This window comes from Glandiceps talaboti, chromosome 10 (genome assembly GCF_964340395.1).
Source record: "Glandiceps talaboti chromosome 10, keGlaTala1.1, whole genome shotgun sequence".
Lineage (NCBI taxonomy): Eukaryota > Metazoa > Hemichordata > Enteropneusta > Spengelidae > Glandiceps > Glandiceps talaboti.
In genome coordinates, this window is record NC_135558.1 from 20,960,292 (window position 1) to 20,982,322 (window position 22,031).

The following is a 22,031-nucleotide window of genomic DNA, read 5'->3' on the forward strand; positions in this document are numbered from 1 at the left end:
TAGTTTGTTAAAAGTCAGATAGAGCATAATACATTGTAGAATAATTTCTTCTTGACTTGAATTCAAAGTAGTATATTTTCACTTACAATATATTTTATTCACCATTTTCTTTATAAACTTAAGTAAAATCATGCAAGTATTTCAGTGTTGGACATATAAAACTTCTTAACCATTAAAGACAAAATACTTCATGTTAAACTATTTGTAAAAATGCAATTTTTTAACAATAAAACGAATAATAGAAATATTACATACACATCTACATGTAAAGGATTGCAGTAATTCAGAAGCTAATCTATGCAAGGAAAGTCAGACTGGTTGTATACTATGAATGTACAGTCAGCCCTGTTGTATACTATGTATGGACAGTCAGCCCTGTTGTATACTGTGAATGGACAGTCAGCCCTGTTGTATACTATGAATGGACAGTCAGCCCTGTTGTATACTATGAATGGACAGTCAGCCCTGTTGTATACTGTGAATGGACAGTCAGCCCTGTTGTATACTGTGAATGGACAGTCAGCCCTGTTGTATACTATGAATGGACAGTCAGCCCTGTTGTATACTGTGAATGGACAGTCAGCCCTGTTGTATACTATAAATGGACAGTCAGCCCTGTTGTATACTATAAATGGACAGTCAGCCCTGTTGTATACTGTGAATGGACAGTCAGCCCTGTTGTATACTATAAATGGACACTCAGCCCTGTTGTATACTATGAATGGACAGTCAGCCCTGTTGTATACTATGAATGGACAGTCAGCCCGGTTGTATACTATGAATGGACAGTCAGCCCGGTTGTATACTATAAATGGACAGTCAGCCCGGTTGTATACTATGAATGGACAGTCAGCCCTGTTGTATACTATGAATGGACAGTCAGCCCTGTTGTATACTGTGAATGGACAGTCAGCCCTGTTGTATACTATGAATGGACAGCCAGCCCTGTTGTATACTATGAATGGACAGTCAGCCCTGTTGTATACTATGAATGGACAGTCAGCCCTGTTGTATACTATGAATGGACAGTCAGCCCTGTTGTATACTGTGAATGGACAGTCAGCCCTGTTGTATACTATGAATGGACAGTCAGCCCTGTTGTATACTGTGAATGGACAGTCAGCCCTGTTGTATACTATGAATGGACAGTCAGCCCTGTTGTATACTATGAATGGACAGTCAGCCCTGTTGTATACTATGAATGGACAGTCAGCCCTGTTGTATACTATGAATGGACAGTCAGCCCTGTTGTATACTATGAATGGACAGTCAGCCCTGTTGTATACTATGAATGGACAGTCAGCCCTGTTGTATACTATGAATGGACAGTCAGCCCTGTTGTATACTATGAATGGACAGTCAGCCCGGTTGTATACTATGAATGGACAGTCAGCCCTGTTGTATACTATGAATGTACAGTCAGCCCGGTTGTATACTATAAATGGACAGTCAGCCCGGTTGTATACTATAAATGGACAGTCAGCCCGGTTGTATACTATGAAAGTAAGCCTTTTCCTGGCTACCTAGGTATGTTGCAAGAAGTCTTTTCAGCAACACTTCCAACTCATGTAAGTGTAAAGAATCCTTTAAAGCCTGTTGTAACTTCTTGGGTAAATGTCAATTACATTTGAGGCCATAGCTCCTAGAATTTACCACTTACAAATGATACTTACAAAAACTTACAAGAGGACATTCTGTGTATTCTCATTCAATCTGTTTCTATTTCATCTACATTTCAAGACAATCCGGTGGGTAAATAAAAACATGGGAAGCACAAATTAGCATATAGTGACAATTTAGCATCTTAACTCACACACACACCAGGTGAGTACGTAACAAAAATGGCATTTAGACCTATAAAACACACAACCATTAACTTTATATACAGGGTTGGTTACTATGACGATATAAAGTAGTGCCATTCAACACAATTCTTCTACAATAAAGACACACACAAAGTACTAAAGAGAGAAACGATAGAGAAGTAACTATTCATAAACTTCTTACATTTACATCATAACATAAAAGACACATCATTTTTGATAAATTTTGAAATTATTTCAAAGTACTGGGGACCGAGATCTGATTGGCGATCCTGAGATAGAAGTGTCTCCGAATACATTTGCATATGAACTCTTCAAGAACTGGACATAATTTTGCATGCTGCGGTTGGTACTGTGTGATTGCTCTAGGCGGTCTTTCAGGTCATACAACCGTGAGTTGAATCGCCTCTCAGCCTAAAATTAAAAGAAGACATATACCATTGGATTAGAGAATGTACAACCAGAAATCTTTTCATAAATCAGTATATCTTGGTATACATGTCTCTGTCTCTTGTGCCATGTCTGTCTGTCTATTTTATTCTCGTCTATCTCTCACTTGTTCTTTTTGTCCATCAGTCAGTCAGTCAGTCTGTCTGTCTGTCAGTCAGTCAGTCAGTCTGTCAGTCTCTAAGTTTGTGTGTGTATGTGTACAGATGTATCTGCGTGTATGTGTGTGTGTGTGTAGATGTGAGTGCATGTGTATATGTGTGTAGATGTATGTGTGCATGTGTGTGTGTAAGTGTATATGTGCATGTATGTAGATGTGTGTGCATGTGTAGGTGTGTGTAGATGATGATGATGATGTGTGTGCATGTGTAGGTGTGTGTAGATGATGATGTGTGTGTGTGTGTGTGTGTGTGTGTGTGTGTGTATGTGTGTGTGTACATCAAGAATACTTACATCTTCTTTGCTTCTCTTAGTCTGTGTTACTTCAGCTTTAGCTCTACTCAGCTGTGATTCTAATTCCAGTATTCTAGCTTGTGAGTTTCTATCTTTTGACACAGCTTTATCTCTGGCCTGTTCTTCAGCACGGCGGCTATCACTGATGGCCTGCTCCAACTGTCTTGTGAGACTGGCATTGTCTCTTGTCTTTTCTTCAAGGCGAATCTAAGATAACAAAACAGAATAAATTACAATATAGATCACAGAACAGTAAAACAATTCAAATGTTCTACTAAGTGCCTTATACATGAGATAATGTTCAACTGTGATACCTTGTCATCTGTCCTTTTAGAAAGTATTACACAAAGAGAGTGTACATTGCATGTGCCTATTTGCTTTCAGCAGCCATGCTTTATAAAGTAACATCATTGAGACACAGATAACATAACAAATGTCTTTGATTGCACAAGTTTAGTAACTACATGTTGATGTGGAGAGTCTGAGGGAATGCTACATTAAGTGATTGCAATGTTATGTAAGATGGCGACTTCCAGTGGACTCTGGTAATTTCTGATTGGATGAAAACAATTCTTAATTTTCATTAACTCTTAATACAATCCATGAAAATCAAGGTGTAATATTTTGAAAATTGTCTCTGTTTCAAAATTGACTAAAACACTCTTAGCAAGAGTTGCCACTGTGTGATTTTACTAACATTTTACTACCATGTTGTGGGTCAGTCTCTTCCAGCAGCCATCTTGTACTTACAAAGCATTCTCCCAGACTCTCTGGTGACTGCATAAGTCAGAGGAGTCTGAGTAACTGAGACTAGTGATATTAGAGATGAAAACCAAATAGTCTTACCTGGTGTTGATGGACTGTTTCTTCTCTCTTAGCAATAATGTTATGAAGCTCTCGGTTTTGTTCGTCAGTTTCTTGCAGTTTCCTAAGAAGGAGAAAAAGTGTTTTCTAGTCAGAGGATACAGCCAAAAATCATCATTATATTCGTAACATTATTTACTCTGTGTCTCCATATGATATTACTTCTGACATCAAAGTAGCAAATTAGAGCCAATTGATTAAAATTGTGTCATTTTGCTTAATTACTGCCCAAGGACACCCCTGTGAACTAATAGTGTATCGCAGTACCTCACTACGCATGCTCAGTCACTTAGTTTGCACTCTCCAACTGAAGTTTACACGTCACAGTAGTTGGCAATAGTTAAAGCCAAATTTCTGAATTTAGTGTTCAGTTGGAACAGGTTTGTACTTTGTGAATCGTTCACTAATTTGAAACAAATATCTGAAAGAAAAATGTCCTATCTTCTGTCTGTTTAAAGTAGAAACGATCACAATAATTCAAGTTACTATCACAATAATATAAGTTGCTATCATCATATGCCATTTTTTCTCTTTGACAGAAAGTATGTCACACATGAGTGGATCAAAAGCACTATTACAGTATTTTCATATCTATCCATTTAGCGTGTTACCACATGTAAATAAAAATACATAGAAAACAATGCATGACTGGCAGTATTTTCAATTCCTTCTGTTTTCATGTGTCACTATGTTTTCATAATATCCATGTAAACAATAGGTGCAAAGGCAACAGAATTGTTCTCTTTTCATTTGTTATAATTTCCATGTAAGCTGGACGTGTATCGGTGAATGTGAATTGTGACATTGCCACACAAGTACTCATCATGTATGCATTGGTTCCAATCTACATACCTATCTAGTGCATCCACCTTAGATTGCAGGGTTCTTACTTCATCCTGACCAGCATGTCTTTTATCTCTCAAATTCTCAAGCTGATCAGTTTGGTGTTCAACCTGTGAGGAAAAACAAAAGATTTGAGTTTCAGGTCTGACGATGGTTGAGGGCACTGTTACCTCACAGTTCCTGCCCAGGACAACCTTGAAAAGTAAACTGGTTTACATACTTAGTCAAGTTAGTGTTACTATCTTGTGTTTTGTATTTTCTACAGTCTACAGAGTATTTGTGGAACGTGATTTATGAAATGCACTGGCAATTTTACAAGCATTGGCAAGATCAGATCGGAATATTTGAAATGGCAGAAAACATCAATGTATTGCTGGTGGTTGCAATGATTATTTTTGCAGGTACTCGGAATGTTAGAATGTTAGCTAACTCCTTTTTGAGAAATATTAATTCAATAACAGTCTACCTACACCAAGAAGTGCATTTTACAGGATGTCTATAGAGAAGCAAGGTCAGAAATGAACGATAGAAGTTGGGCTAGAAATGTACAGGATGTATATAGAGAAGCAGGGTCAGAAATGAACGATAGAAGTTGGGCTAGAAATGTACAGGATGTCTATAGAGAAGCAGGGTCAGAAATGAACGATAGAAATTGGGGTAGAAATGTACAAGATGTCTATAGAGAAGCAGGGTCAGAAATGAACGATAGAAGTTGGGCTAGAAATGTAGAGGATGTCTATAGAGAAGCAAGGTCAGAAATGAACGATAGAAGTTGGGCTAGAAATGTACAGGATGTCTATAGAGAAGCAGGGTCAGAAATGAACGATAGAAATTGGGGTAGAAATGTACAAGATGTCTATAGAGAAGCAGGGTCAGAAATGAACGATAGAAGTTGAACTAGAAATGTACAGGATGTCTATAGAGAAGCAGGGTCAGAAATGAACGATAGAAGTTGGACTAGAAATAACAAATATCTCCAAATGAAATCACAGATGCATAGTTGAAAGTGAAATGATGATGAAAATAGCAGACACAGACTTTGAAATTGTATGAAAGAACAAAGAATCATGGCTTTGAAATAAAGTTACATATGAAATGCCACCGACAAAATGACAGTGACACACAGTTAGAAATAAACAAATGAAATGGAAGGCATATGACTAGAAATGAACAGTAGGATGGATAGAAAGAACTAAATATTAGAAAATGAAAGATAGAGTGTTAGAGATGAACAAATGAAAAAAGGGTGCCCACCTTGACTGTAAGATCAGAGATGAGTTTAGTTTGCTCAGAGTATCTCTTTTCATATGCCATTAGTTTCTCATTAGATTCTTGCAGTTTTAGTTCAGATGTGCGTAGCATATCTGGCAGAGGTTCTAACTCCAGTAGTCTCTGTTGTAATCGGGTTCTCACCTGAGACAAAAATGAAACTTTGCATTTATTTGGTAAAAAAAGACAGCATTGAACACCATCCCATTATGGTTCAACAATTGGAAGTATTAGAACCAGTGTAGGACTAATGTAGCATTTACTTCCATCTGGACGATAGTTTACCAGTGCAAGTATTACAATGGTTTGCCAAATAGTATACACACTCTGCTGGGGACTATATGCTTTTTTTCTGAGCTAGGCAACATTAGAAGTAATTGGATATGAGATCCTTATCAAAGCTGACCAGTCATCCCCACTGAGTAACACAATATCAACACAAACACAGTCAAGTACAAAGATCAACACAGATGTAGATGTTGAGTAAAGTTGTATGTCTTCATCAAAACTTCAGTTGCTCTGTGTATGTCTTAGTACTTGACTGTGTGTGTGTTGCTATTGTGTTACTCAGTGGGGATGACTGGTCAGCTTTGATAAGGATCTCATATCCAATTACTTCTAATGTTGCTGGTTGTCTCACTCATAAAAAAAAATGTATGTGTCTCCTCAAGTGTTCATACCATTTGGCAAACCAATGCAAATTCTACTTATCAACCTAGTTAACTAATCTGTGCTGATGATAACGATACATAGTATCAAACACATCACAGACAAATGTGACGAGTCCACCACCATTCAGTGTGATCAGCTGTACACTACAGTCAGCACTGCCAAACAAATCTAAATCCTATCCCTGATAAATCATTGTACATAAAGACTGCAACATTCTAGATAAGTTCTGATATAAGTTGATACTTTGATTAATTCAATTAACCCTTTGCCACTCATTTAAGAATGAAACAGCTGCCATTTTTGACTCAGGAATCTCATTTTGTTTGCACTTTCAAATACACCTATTCATTCAGATACTGAGATACCCATACACAACACAACCCAAAATACAGTACATCATTAAGTTGCTGTTTTGTCAAAGTTTTGAGTATCACTTGGGTTCCATGATTGTTTTATTGCTTTGGTCAAGGCAGTCAACTGATTATCATGAAATATATGTTGTTAGTCATGTTTATTAGTTTCTTCATTTGATTCAACAAAGTTTACATCATATACTTGTCTCGAAGAATGTCTTATACATCTCTTAACGGCTGCTGGCTGTTGTCAAATAACAACATGCAAATTATGGCCATAATATTCAAATGCCTTTTTCTAAGTGGTGGCCCTCACAGTCTTTGCATGTACCCTATATGCTACAACCATACTTCAACTTAGAGTGGCAGTCTACCATAATATCTTTTTGTCAACTTTACCCTCATACTTTTTTTTTGACTCAATTCACCATTCCATAGCTAGTTCATAATTGACAGTTTCCAATTTAATATTTACTTACTCTGTCTAGTTCTCTCTGACTTTCATCCTGTATACGACCAGTTTCTCTCTCCTGTGACTGTAACTTGTAAGCTGTCTCATCAGCGTCACGCTGTGAACGTGTCATCTGTATCACAGAAAATAAACAATTTATGAAAAAGTCACTCAACAAAAAGCAGCATCGGGGATGATTTGGGGTGCTACCTAAAGCTAGGCTGTGCAAACACAAAACTAGTGTCCAGATTTTCTTCCAACTCCCAAGAGCTGTCTGTCACAAAACTGCCCTGGCATTGTGCATGTGTGCTACTTTTACGACACTGTGTAAGCACATATCTCTTGATACCTGTCCTGTCTAGGGTTACATCATGCTAGATGTGTACTTCATTCAGCAGTTAAACAGACTATGACATGATAGCGTCCAGGTAAGTTGTAATCACATACTCTCTACACTCTCTTTTCTTCTTTACAAAGATAATGATTGACAAACCATGCAACATCAGATTGCCTCCAACATTGTTAATTTTAACATCCCAGTTTGACAGTCCCCCTATTTACAGTACATGGTATTGTATTTATGGTATCTAGACCTTCCCTCCTCCTGGTATCTAGACCTTCCCTCCTCCTGGTATCTAGACCTTCCCTCCTCCTGCCCCCATCCCTGTTAATGCAGTTCCACAACATAGATCCTACAGTCAGATCAGAACAGCTGATATATGTACATTCTTATATACATAGAGACTATGCAAAAACACTGCCATACAATCAATACACAATATTGTGTGCTGTGCAGGTGACATTATCTCTACTTCTAGTGTATTTCATAATTCATTATACTTTCTATATCTACAGTAACATGCATTTACTACGTCATGTGACATAGGGGTCAAGGTCAACAAGGTCAGATCAGAACAGCTGATATCTACATGTACAGACTTACTAAGGAGGATTTTATTGGAGAGTTAACTTCAGAACAAGATATCTGTTGAATGTGTTTTCATTCATGTATTTCATAGTATAATATTTAAACAAAGTAAAATATACACTACAATGCTATGATAATTTTTTCTCTTAACATTCAAACGTTATCAAATTTGTCTAACAAGAAAACCATTTTGAGGAGAGGGTTCTCACAATTAGTATTTTTTCAACACTCTTAAAGAAATGATCACTTCTTTTGACATAAAGCCTAAAGGCACCAAAATTGGTAACCATCTTTTTTTTTTCGTTCTACTTTTTTCAAAATCTTAACCTGAATAAATCTTAGCCTTGGTTACACCAGACTTTCTGTACATTGTCAATGTTAGCATATCTGACATCGTCCTCCTTGATGTGCAACTTATTGAGGTGACAGCTTTCAACAAATAACATGATATGGCCAATTGAAATGGTGTTCACAAAGAGATGAACCAACACATAGAACCTAATATTCAGTGTTTTTGTTACAGTAACCAAGTGAAATATATCCCAATTATTCACTGGTTACCTTACATCACTCATTATAACATATTGTATACCTTAGTATATAAATACATATTTACACCACTAACTGTGAACACACCACTAACTGTGACCGTGAACACCAATTTACTAGTATTCACATACTTATGTTTTCATAGTCATCCTCATTTTGCTTGTTTGTACTGAAATAGTCAAAATTTATCAAAATATCAGATATATTTTTCCCCATTATTTTATCCTTCCAAATGTACAACCAGTATATTTAACTCAATGTTCTCCCAAGAAAATGGTGTTTAATCATGTAGTAAATAAGTACAACAAGTAACACTGAAGTAAAGCACTTTCTCTGTGTACTACACTCATTTATAGCTTTCACATTACAACAAGTAACACTGAAGTGATGCACTTTCTCTATGTGCTACACACATTTATAGCTTTCATATCAAGTGTAAAGGTATACTGTTTCAATTGGTTTATTTACAAGCCTAGCATATGACCTTTCTAATGTGGTCAATTAGCAAATGAAACAATATACTTTTACACTTGATATGGATGTTATAAATGATTGTGGTTCATACAGAAAGTATTTCACTTTGGTGTTATGGGTTGTACTTGATATGGATGCTATAAACGATTGTGGTTCATACAGAAAGTATTTTACTTTGGTGTTATGGGTTGTACTTGATATGGATGCTATAAACGATTGTGGTTCATACAGAAAGTATTTTACTTTGGTGTTATGGGTTGTACTTGATATGGATGCTATAAACGATTGTGGTTCATACAGAAAGTATTTTACTTTGGTGTTATGGGTTGTACTTGATATGGATGCTATAAATGATTGTGGTTCATACAGAAAGTATTTTACTTTGGTGTTATGGGTTGTACTTGATATGGATGCTATAAACGATTGTGGTTCATACAGAAAGTATTTTACTTTGGTGTTATGGGTTGTACTTGATATGGATGCTATAAACGATTGTGGTTCATACAGAAAGTATTTTACTTTGGTGTTATGGGTTGTACTTGATATGGATGCTATAAACGATTGTGGTTCATACAGAAAGTATTTTACTTTGGTGTTATGGGTTGTACTTGATATGGATGCTATAAACGATTGTGGTTCATCCAGAGAGTATTTTACTTTGGTGTTATGGGTTGTACTTGATATGGATGCTATAAACGATTGTGGTTCATCCAGAGAGTATTTTACTTTGGTGTTATGGGTTGTACTTGATATGGATGCTATAAACGATTGTGGTTCATCCAGAGAGTATTTTACTTTGGTGTTATGGGTTGTACTTGATATGGATGCTATAAACGATTGTGGTTCATCCAGAGAGTATTTTACTTTGGTGTTATGGGTTGTAATAATATTCTATTATATTTATTCTTTATTCATTTTATAGAAATCACATGGCACAACCAGCAACTCTATCATGTGGGTATGATAGGAAAACACTTTCAAACTTTGCTGGATCTTTTTTTATTTCTCTTAATTTCCACAAAAAAAACTATGTTGTGATATTCCCATTCACAGTGTGCAAGCCTTGAATATCATAGTTATATGAAGGGAGACAGTATACAGTACAAGAAGACACACAGATTAACAACTTGTTAGCAGTTCAAAGGTCAAAGGTGAACAGTTGATACATTAACCGTGACAGAGATCAGGTCAAAACAGTTTCTTCTTCAAGACAAGAGGACAGAAAACTCATATACAAGTACAACATTATATAGGTGAGGGTTCAAAGGTTGCTACAAAAATATGTAAATGAATAGAAACCTGTTGAGAATGATGATGATGATGATTGAATGATGGAGTGCTGATAACAGGGTTAGACTGTTAATTGAAACAGAATACATTAATGAGAAATCAACATGATGAAATTAACAACAACATTAACATAATTATCAAGTTACAAACTAACGCTGGTCTAGTAACAGCTACGGTTACGTTAGGAAAGGGCAAAGCCGAATAAATGGCAGGTTTTAGCAGTCCAGAAAGTATAGAAGATTAAGACAGAACTATTAAATAACAAAGCAGTTATTTTTTTCTCAAATATTGCAGACAATTATATTATTATTTAGCAAGCAAAATGAAATAATTTAACAACATTGTAATATTACATATTTATACATGCATAAAATTATTTACAAAAAATGTGTGCAGATAGCAGAAATCACAACACCACCACCAACGCCAAAGACTACTGCTGTTTTACACCTATTGCAAACTTTGGAATAACGGAACTATTTGACGAAATAAATGCAAAGTCCATTTTCTTTGACATGAAATTTGAAATAGGTGTAAGAACAGACAGTTGATGATTGGATGAGAATCTCACATACCACATGTCTGGCGAAATGTGCTGGTGACACCTAGATTATTGGAGTGGTGAAAGACACGATGCAAAATAAAAATATAAAGTTATCAATTGATTTGAAGAAATAAAATGAAATGAAGTTAAGATGCGATTTAGAATTAGTAAAATGGTATGAGAATAGACCCTCCACTATGGAGGCCCTAGGTACGCCTAATGAGTCCATGGTGTTAGACTGAATAGAGGTGGTGATATCACATACAGCGGATTTCAGAATACTGTTCACTGGCTCTGTTTGATATAATCACACAGAAACTAATAAGAAACTACACATTCTACATTTTAAGATAGCAAGATTGAATAAATACAGTTTCTTTCAATATTTTGTCCATAATGAAATGAACTAATGTGCCACCATGCAGACAATATATGAAGACGTCAAACCATTGACACATGTCTGTATCTTGTTGCAGTACGTTGGTATAAATGGTTTATTTCATTTATACTAAATGTAGCAATAAATTGCAATCAGTGTAGCACATACAGTTTCCTATTGATTTTTGCATGGCTGTATCAAACATCGCTGTTGAATGGTATTTTGAAATCTGCTGTACATCTAATGAAAATCTGGTTATATATGCATGAAACCAACAGAAATAACATAACTGGAAACACAGCACCATACGTCAGTGGATTTCCAACTAATGGTATGGGTTTGTTACATGTGCTATGATCAGACCAACAAACACACCATAATGGTATGTCTATGGATGGCCATCACAAGTGTATATTGTCAAATTTTGGATGACAGTGGCAATAATACAAAGACTCAATCTCACATGATGTGTTGTAGTTTTGATTGCATAAACAAAAATTAGCTTTAATATCATTGATTTATTGGTAGTGAGATCTATCATTGATTTGTTGATTTCAAATTCACTGATTTACTGATATATGATGTCTCTTAACTAGTCTCACTCCTGAATAGCTAATTTCAAAATAGTCATCATCGATTGGCTTGATTGGTTTATCTAGAACTAGCCTTATCACTGATTGGTTTATCTAGAATCAATCTTATTACTGATTGGTTTATCTAGAATCAATCTTATTACTGATTGGTTTATCTAGAATCAATCTTATTACTGATTGTTTTACCTAGAATCAGCCTAGTCACTGATTGGTTTACCTAGAATCACCCTATCACTGATTGGTTTATCTAGAATCAACATTGCCATTGATTGGTTTATCTAAATCACTGAGTGGTTTGTATTGACTCATTTGGACACACTGAGTGACATATTAAGTAGCATAAAGTAAGGCTACATATCTTTAACAAAGATTTCCATCACAAGGCCGGAACACAAGGTATATGACTAAGATATTACATATTTAGTACAAAACTAATTCTAGTCTATAGTCTAACAAGTGCTACATTATTTTTGACAATTTGATAGATATTTATGCAAGGAACAATTATTGAAGTGTACATTTACTGGGATATTCTGTCCTTATGTCCAGTGAGACTGAACAATTGTTATAAACTGGTACTAGTAGTTGGGAGTCAGGACAATGCCAAGATTTGATGCACATAAGAGAATATTAATGTTAAAACAGATCAAGTGTGTTCCAGCACAGGATAGTTTAGTCTGAAAGGTCCAGTCCTAGGTCTGTTTATGTAACCACTCACTCACCATCCAAGTCTGGTGAACATATTACATACACAGAAACAATGACTGGATCTTTCATGCTGAGGATAATTTTGATGGATAAAAGAATAGAATATAGTATATGTTGATGGAAGTGTCGGCTTAGCAGATCTGAAATGATATGACAGAGTGGAAAACATACCCAGCACTCAGTAATCACTTCCATCAATGTATGTGACTCATAATCCTAAAAACATTATTTTTAATCACTGGATAAAAAACTTCAAAATGATTAACAAATTTACACCATTGGTGAGATATAAATTCACTCCTATCACAACAACAAAACTTTCCTGTTGCGTTTTTTTCTCATCAGCCAATCGAAAGTGTTGACTTACCTGTGATTTGTATTCAGACACTAAGTTCTCATACTGTTGTATGCTAGACTTCAATTGGCTGATTTCACTCTCAGCATAGGATAGTTTGTCTTCTACATTGGCAAGGGATGACTGTCAAAAGAATCATACCAAATAATGTTTATGTTTTGAAACATCCCAAAACAGGAAACAACAACAAAAGTCTAACTCCTACACATTATTTCAACAATTTTTATATCAGATGAACTCTTCCTCTCTGCAAATGAAGTCATTATATTTTCACAACTACTATCTGTTGCTTAGCAACTAGATGATAACTTTAAACACTAACCAATGTCTTACTTTCAAGATTACCACAGTTTTTAAGTTTTAAAATATAGAATGAGCCTTTAAGGAAATTCCTATAAATTTGTAGTTTTTCAAAACATGTCTGAAATACACAGTAAGTACAAAATATGTTGAATTGTTTTTGTTTGAAGATATATGGGAAGAATTTGAACATGTTAAAAGAGCATGTTTGGTGGATGATGATATAACATGCTGTAAAACTACATATTTTCACTACTACAACATTTTGCAATTTTACAGTCTTCAGCTAGTTCTCACACTTCATAACAAAGACTAATTTTCACTAATGACCAGATTGGTACATTGTGTTCACGTACAGGAAGACAATTTAGCCACTATTTATTTTTGCGGTTTCCTGACAAAAAATTGGCGGAAAATCAAATGATTTTTGTGTAGTCTGCAACTCACCTGCATTCTGTCATTATCCATCTTAACACTGGATAATTCACTAACTTTAGCTTGAAGTTTAGCATTCAAAGAATCACTACTAGTTCTGTGTGTTTGGTCCATCTCTTTGATTTGAAGTTCTAACTCTTCAATACGACTGAAAATAAAAACAAGTAAACTTTCATAAAATCTCTGATGTAATACTTAGTCATGATGACAATATTACTACAAACATATTTACTATCAAAAAAGACAATTTTTCACAGTATGGCTTTACTCTATTTTGTTGCATAAAGACTGCATTCCTGTACATGTACTAATTGCCACATTACTAATTTTGAATCAGTCTTTATGTCAATACATAGAATAATTAACATGATGTACTCAGAATTTACAAGTGACAGTAATTCCATTGTCATGCTGATTTATTCTACTTCAACTCTTCTTTCCATTTCTTAACATCCACTGGTTCTTTTCCACCTTTTTCGTCAAGCATAATACCATTGTTATAAATTGAAATTAAATGCAAATAATTCTAATTACCTTCTCAGTGCAGAGTTTTCTGCCTCAAGGTGTGCTTTTTCTTTAGATGATTTAGTGGCCCTTGCTTTCCATTGGTCCATATTCATCTCAGTTTCAGCTAGTCTAGTTTCAGTCTCTATCAATGCTGCATTTAACTTTTCTACTGCATCTTCGCTGCGAGTTGCTCTGTCCTTCTGAACTCTACAAAGATAATAAACAAAGTAATATTAGATTAGTGACTTTTACTGCGAGTAGGTGTCCTTTGGGACTCTAGAATGACAACAAAGTATTAGTGACTTTGAGATTTAGTAAGTATTATGCATTAAATTGCCATGTACTATGTATAGATACTGTGTATATATATATATTGTAAAACACTTATTGCCTAGCTCTAGCCAGGCACTAGTAGATGTCAAATCACCCCTCCTGTGTGTACTGTTATGTACCAACTATTTTCACAGCCTTGGCAAATAGTTGCTACATATTAATAGCCCTCCTGGTAGTATATGTCTACTATTGCCCCCCCCCCCCCCCCAGCCAGACAATAAGTATTCAAATATTATTAAAAGATAAGCAGACACTATTTTACATCTATAATCTTTTATCACATGTCATACCTTGTTGCCTTCTTCAATGCTTCTTTATCAGCCATAGCTTTGTCCTTGGCAGCTTGAAGTAAACCCTGGAAATGTTCATTTTCTATCTTTTCTTGATCCAGTTGATTTTCCAATGCCTGTCAAATGATAGTGTAAATGCTATCTTCAGTTAAAAGAACACAGGTCAGAAATTAAAAAAAACCCACTCTATTTGTTCATGTTATTTACATATCATTTACATATTCAAGTCTTACCCTTATTTGTACAGCCATTCTATTGACATCAGCTTCTCTCTTTCTCAGTTGATTTTGTAGATGAGCCCTTGTGCTTTCTAGAGCACTTTGTAAGTCTGACATAGTTCTTGTTTGTTCTCTTTCAGCTGTGAGTGACGCGGTCATAGCGTCCATTTCTTGGCGCCTGTCTAGCATTTGTAGTCGCAGCTTCTGGTTTATGTTGTCGGATTCTGTTAATTTCTTGAGAAGTACATCACGCTGCTCCTCAGTTCTTTCTCTCTCAGCCTACAGACAATAACAAGGCAATAAAGTTAATGAAAAAAATAAAATAAATCTCTGAAAGTACAAACAAATTTAATCTGTGTACTTATCTCATGTGAAGTCATTTAGTTTTTGATGAAAGGAACTGAAGAACTTTCCCTGTACATGTACATTAATCAAAACTGCACAAAAAAGAAAGAATGGCTGTCTATTTATAGTGGAGATGACATCACACGCATTATAATAAGTCATCAGTAAGATTAATAAGGTAATATTTGTCAAACAATATTAACTATAGACGAATGAAAATAGAAAAGCTATCATACATTAGTTTATTAGACTCTTTAAGTTTTGATGTTTCAAGTATTATTTTCTTCCATAGTCTGCATTTTCATTTCATTTTCTTGCTAGAATCATTATCTATATCTCGTCTACTCATGATTGATAATGTAGTAGTACAGTGTTCTCCCCACTATAGAGAAAGCATGGTGCTAACACCGTCCTTGCCATCTAGGCTGCCATGCTTGGCACATTTCTACAGTGCTTCAAAAGTGTTCTATCATCCTTGAGATTTTGTATGTGTTAAAATAAACATAACAGGGTTTGTTCCAGTGTTGAAGACATCATGCATATTATAATATGCCGATCACTATGCAAACCAATATGCAAATTACCATTTTATTTATATCCAATCTATCATGGAGAGAACACTTACGTATTTTGATCTATTAACTATCTGCCTCAAACATATGTTGTAAGCCATTGGTCCAAAAGGGGGCACAATAAATAATTAAACAGAACTAGAAAGACATGAAATTTCATTTTAAAAAATCCATCCAAAGTTAACAAAAATCTATTATTACCTCTCTTCTGTGTTGTTCCCTCAGTAGCCGTCTGAGTGTACGATTAGTTGTTTCAAAATCACCCAACTTTTCTAACAGTAATTCCCTTTGTTTGCCGAGTATTTTGGAATCCGTAGATGAAAATCTTCTCTCCTGAAAAATAAACCCATCAATTATAATAATTCCTGTGTGATACTCTCTCTGTTTCATTTCACTCAAAAGAATGTGATGTTACTCTAGCAAATTTGTCATGATGACAACAATGACAATTGCAACTGTTTAATAATTCTACAATAATTGATTTACTGAAGAAGGATACTGCTTACAGAATCAAAAATTTTCAATAAATATTTTGATCTTTGTTACATCTGAATCTTCACTCTGAGTATTTCTGGTATAATCTACTTGAGTGTACCCATCAAAGTAACTATATACATATAATAATAATAATAATGTTGGTTTTTATATAGCACTTTACCACCCAGTCTGGGTGCTCAAAGCACTTTACAATTATTACCCCTGGCTCGGATCTATAGAGACACAACGACCCTTTATACTTCCTCAACTCCCTGGGGAGCATACAGTCCATTGCAGCCTTTATAAACACATAGGATTAAAGCATTCACATTGCAACCTCTATCCTACCAGGTCCCCAATTATACAGCTGGGTTGACTGAGGCACAATCATGGTTCAAATCTTGCCCAAGGACTTAAGTCATTCAGAAACAAATGGCAGCGATGGCGCTCAAAACTGCAACCTGCAGATTCCAAGTCAGCCACTCAAACCATTCAACCACCAAGACGCCAAAGTTTTGGCCTACTCCCCTCTTCAGTGGCAGGTGTTCCCATACCTTAGTTAAAATATTTGTATAACTATCAAACAAAAATCTTTCAGTTTATATGTATATGGATATAAATTCTTCAAAATAGATATTAAGTTAAGAGTAGCATACCGATACCTCTCTTAGTCTGTGCATTGTATCTCTTAATGCAGACACTTGTTTAGCTGCTGCATCACCATCCATCTCTGCTTCTACTAATTTCTTCATCAACAGTTCTCTCTCTGTGTTCAGAAGATCTGCCTCTGTCCTGTATAGAAAAATAATGAACATGATGTAAGACAATCATAGTTTCATAGTCTCAAAACATTTTACTTTACCATAACTGAGTATGATACAAAATTGCTTCAGTATACCCCCTCCCCCACCCTTTAGTCTGTATATTATAATATTTGCTCACTACGCTTGTGAAAGTACTGCAGCAGAGAACACGTACTCATGCAAATACCCTGAGTATAATGCCACACTTGGAGTCAGACATTATGGGGTTCTGTTATGGTATCTATCGAGAGCAACCCACCAGAATTCTGTCAGGTATTTTCATTAAAATCACACTTCAGAGTTAACACTTTTACATACCTGCTTGTATCAGCTTCGTCCTTCAATCTTTCAACAGATCGTCGTAGTAATTGGTTTTCTCTTTGTCTGACATCAAGTTCATCTTTGTAGTCTTCAAGTTCTTCTTCTTGGTCTACTAGCAATCTCTTGGAAAGTTCCAGTTCATCTTTCTTCCTTTGAACTTCACGTTTTGATTTTTCTAAGTCCCTCTGTCAATTCATAAAAATTATATTGTTTTTATTGCTAAAATGATGTTGGTTTGGTGTTTCACTCATGTGATATGAGTGATGACATTTAATACACACCCTCAGACAACTTCTAACGCAAAAGAAACAATTATTTACATAGGTGCCATGCACAGTGGGGATGTAGAAGTAGTCAAGTTGAAATGTTGATTATCAGTTAGAAAATCAACAGTTGCAGCCATTAAAATTATTAAGTCCATGTGTAATGTTTTCGTTAGATGCCAGTTTTTACTACGTACTGTGAAAGAATAGCACTGCTGTCTACATGTATCTTTGTGTCAAAAATGTAATGTCCCATGATTGAAACACCTAGCCTACATCATTTTAGCTATAATTTTCCATCGACATTGCCAATGTCTCTGGTGCAGGTGGAGATCCTTGGTAAAATACAAATGAGTAATGTGAGTAGACTGCACCTACTACATTGTAAATGTGCCACAGTGGTACTCTGGGTCTTCAGAAAAAAAACCTTACTATATCAGTTTATGCATGATGTGCTTTCAGTTTTATTTAACTCCTTCATTGAAAGGAGATTAATTTGTTTGCAACTCACCACAAAAGAATGACTTAAACTTTAGAGGCCTCACTTTGATTAGGATTAAAATGTAGGTATGAAATATGGTTATTTGACAGAGACAGAGAACAAGTTGGTTCACAATAGAACAATGATCTCATGACAACATGAATGTGATTACCCAGAATTCAAGTACATTTTTTCATAAATATTATAATGATAAAAAGTGAAGTGAAATAGCCTAGGCATCGGTGTGTCCTCTAGGACAATTTGACACGCCACTGATGCACACAATTTCTAGTGACAAACCAAAATACCAAAATTTGGTGTTCCCCTATCTTTTACTATGTGGTAACTCACAAGAACTGCCAGTTTTTATCTTTTTGACTCATTTTAACATCATTAGAGGGCACACTGCAACTTGGCATCATTTTGAAGCTGATTAAATAAATTAGGACAAACACATCACACACTGAATAATGTGAATGCTTCTCGTTCCCCAGACTTAATAATTATTTCAAACTAACCTCTGTTTTCATTGATCCCATCTCTGTCATTAAACTATCAATCTTTTTCTCATATTCATACATCCTTCTATCTTCATCGTCTTCTGACAGGTCTTCACGTCGTAGTGTACAATGAATCACATCAGCATCAGGTCCTTGGATTTCAAGTCTGTGTGTGGGACCCTGTATAAACCAAAGACAGAACAAAAAATAATTGAAAACAGAAACATCAAAACTCTGATACCATAAAATGTATTATTTATTTCTTTTGAAGGAATAACTACACAGCCAACTTTCTGCAGTCCTGTAACAGTACTGGACTGCAGCTAGCAGTACTGTTGCTTGGCTGAGATTCAGGACTGTTGTTTGACTCATGGATGTACTGATAAAGATAGCAATAATGTAAAAAACCTGGGAATGAATCTCTGGCCTTTTGTATTTCTCATAATATGGGCAAAAATAATTAATGAGAATGTTGTTGGCCAAAGTACGTGTATATGTTATTGCGGGACAAAGTCTTTCCTGCAACTCACTCGAGTGCATGAGTAGATAACATGACAATTTAAATATCTTAAAATCAAGTCAACTATTTCAAAATACAATAATTTATATTTCAGTGAGCAGTTCTGTCTCCAAAACAGCCCAACAAAAAACGATTCAAACATTCACAATAAATAAATGTATAACAAAGAATACAAATTCACAAAGTGTCAAAACTGAGGACATTTAACTGCCATTTATACTAGTTATGTAATCAAGTAAAATAAAGAAGTTTTTCACAGTTGTTTTCTCACTACCAGGTACCTTTAAAACACACTGCTCACTTTACTCAATTATGGCGTTACACATTTATGACTTAGTCAGTGCATGTAAATACTGTAGGTAACAGACCTCAGTGGATTGAACAATTGTAACATTATACTTTATACAGGTTCAACAGACCAAAGTGTCTCTTTCACTTGAAATTTACAACATGCACACCAATCAACCATTACAATAAATTACATTAATGATACAGGTAATAATGTTGCAATGTCTTAAAAAGGTCATTTCACTTTAGATAAAAAGTTATGTATTTCCAATTTCTAGCAATATGATTTTTAAAAATAACCAACTGCCTTTTGAAATAACAGTCAATGTAAAAATCAGAGAGTCATTGGCAAGATGCCATATTATGAAATGACTACAATCTATTGCAATACATGTAGTTCTACATTCATTACAACTTATCAGTTGAACTACAGAACATTTCAAATACCTGTAGACTGATATTAAGTTTCTTGTTCAAACTCTAAGATAGTAAAATTAAACACAGAAAAATTAACAGTACCTGAGTCCAACTGTGTAGCTATTTGTGACAACAATGTGTTCAAATCTCAGTGGCAGTTATTCTAATGTGCTTGTAGGCTTGGCAGTTGTCTTTATCTCATTCAAGTCACCCTTGGCAGTATGCCATAGCCTTATCAACAATGGCCTCCACTCATATCAGGTAAACGTTACCTTGCCCATTCATAAAAAATCCAAATACTTGTACTACTACTAACCTGCCAACCAAATTTTTTTCCTCTTGTGCTCTTTCCCGGTGCAGGGACCCACGGTTCCTTTGCCGATCGAGATACAACAGGAAAAGTAGGAGCATGTCTGTGTCTGGATCTACTCAAACGATCCTTGAATAACAGAAAAATAATCACAGCTATTATTAGAACATGTTATTCAAAGTTTGAATTTTGAATCATTCAATTGACTTTACTAGATACTGTCATTTTAAAAAGACTTTTTGACTTAAATTCATCATCTTTACATTCGCAGTAAATTTTCAGGAGAACAAATAAGCTGTGTATGTTTAATATCATATCCTGTGGGTCTATTTACAATCATGAAATGAACATTAAACACATATGAATTACAACTGACACAAAACAGCTGCTCTGCTGCACACAGGAAACCAGTGTCATTCTGATATGAGGTCAGAGTGAAATTGGGTAATACATAAGGAAGTTTAATTACAGATGCATCAAACTGAGCTGTAGCAATAAATTATCACATACATATATACCTAACATTGTATGCAGGAAAATTTAAAATACAATAAGAGTATTTTACTCTGTGAATTATCAGAGAACAATACTATTGTTCACTTTTGCTCAGCTATCAATTATCTCGATTCCTTAGCAACTGTCTTAGTTGCTATTACCATTGCCATGGAGACACAACTGTAAATTTTGAATTCTCAAAACTATTTTGCACGACATAAATTTGAGGTTAAACAACAGCATTGTCAATAAGTCCATAGTCCATTCATTTCAATTCTGTTGGCTGAGTGTTGCAAAATATTTTGATTCTAAGTTTAATCGATTTCAATGCATTTACTCCAAACTTACAGTTACCTCAGCAGCCCTTGCTGTCGCTGATTTGAGTACCCCTTTCTTAACGTGGACATGAACTGGTGTGTCTTGGTCAACGTGGACGTGTAGAGGGGGTGATGCCGATCGGCTATGTTCCTTGTCAACTGTCATTATTGCAACTGCCTTCTTTGGAAATGGAAGAAATCTGCTTCACGAATGAAACTTCAACCTGTTTGGAAAATACAAATAGAGGAATAATAAATATATGTATTGGTATTTAGAAAGGTGATCTCGTTTCCCGTGAAATATGCCCAGTGTGTAAGGACAAGAAAGATCTGATTTCGATGTTTAAAAAATATTACTGTACTGTATATAACCAGTATTATGGAATATCATACATCGTGAGTGTTTTTGTCTATGTACAATAGTGCTATTACTAGCTCTATTACCAAATAGACAAGAATAAACAATAATTATCCGCTAGATGGTGGATTTTTATATGCAAATTTATAGAATTCATCTGTAACACTTCTACAGAATTCTAAACATTTGCAGTGAGATATTGCCTTACCTGTTATTCGCACCTCAAATCTACAGGTACTTCGCTCACTTTGAGAATTCTGGAATTCAAAATGGCCTCCGCGACAATAATCTGTCGACCGCTCTCGATATTTTACACTCACGGATAATTCAAATGACTGTTGCAACTGAAATAATGTATTTGAGTAGATTACAATGTCCCTTACTGAAAAATTTGCGGACGCACAATGCAAATGCAGGGAGCTCCAGAAAAACAGCTAGAAAATGAACCGATCACCCGTCGCTGTAGAATGTTTACGGTGTGTAGGA

The 22,031-nt window shown here is 35.3% G+C and overlaps 1 protein-coding gene across 1 annotated transcript; it reads right to left on the reverse strand.

Moving 5' to 3' along the window:
• Positions 1-1,472: 1,472 nt before the first annotated feature.
• On the reverse strand, positions 1,473-22,021 carry LOC144440924 (outer dense fiber protein 2-like). The gene is made up of 19 exons (XM_078130389.1): positions 21,929-22,021; positions 21,225-21,411; positions 20,382-20,504; positions 18,859-19,020; positions 17,594-17,781; positions 17,135-17,264; positions 16,197-16,328; positions 15,094-15,357; positions 14,861-14,976; positions 14,265-14,444; positions 13,743-13,878; positions 13,008-13,118; positions 10,426-10,482; positions 7,204-7,308; positions 5,685-5,843; positions 4,440-4,540; positions 3,570-3,651; positions 2,724-2,930; positions 1,473-2,237 (listed from the first exon to the last, which is right to left on the reverse strand). Exons 2-19 carry the CDS (start codon positions 21,351-21,353, stop codon positions 2,061-2,063), a joined length of 2,559 nt encoding a protein of 852 aa, XP_077986515.1. The 5' UTR covers positions 21,354-21,411; positions 21,929-22,021; the 3' UTR covers positions 1,473-2,060.
• Positions 22,022-22,031: the final 10 nt, after the last annotated feature.

What these genes read in the sequence shown, in the direction of transcription:
- LOC144440924 (XM_078130389.1), bottom strand. Translation starts at nt 21,353, where the DNA reads ATGACAGTTGACAAGGAACATAGCCGATCGGCATCACCCCCTCTACAC. An exon ending in GAAAAAAATTTGGTTGGCAG is followed by an intron (nt 19,021 to 20,381) that starts GTTAGTAGTAGT and finishes TGGTTTATACAG; the next exon opens with GGTCCCACACACAGACTTGA. An exon ending in GTCAGAGAGAACTAGACAGA is followed by an intron (nt 5,844 to 7,203) that starts GTAAGTAAATAT and finishes TTTTTGTCTCAG; the next exon opens with GTGAGAACCCGATTACAACA.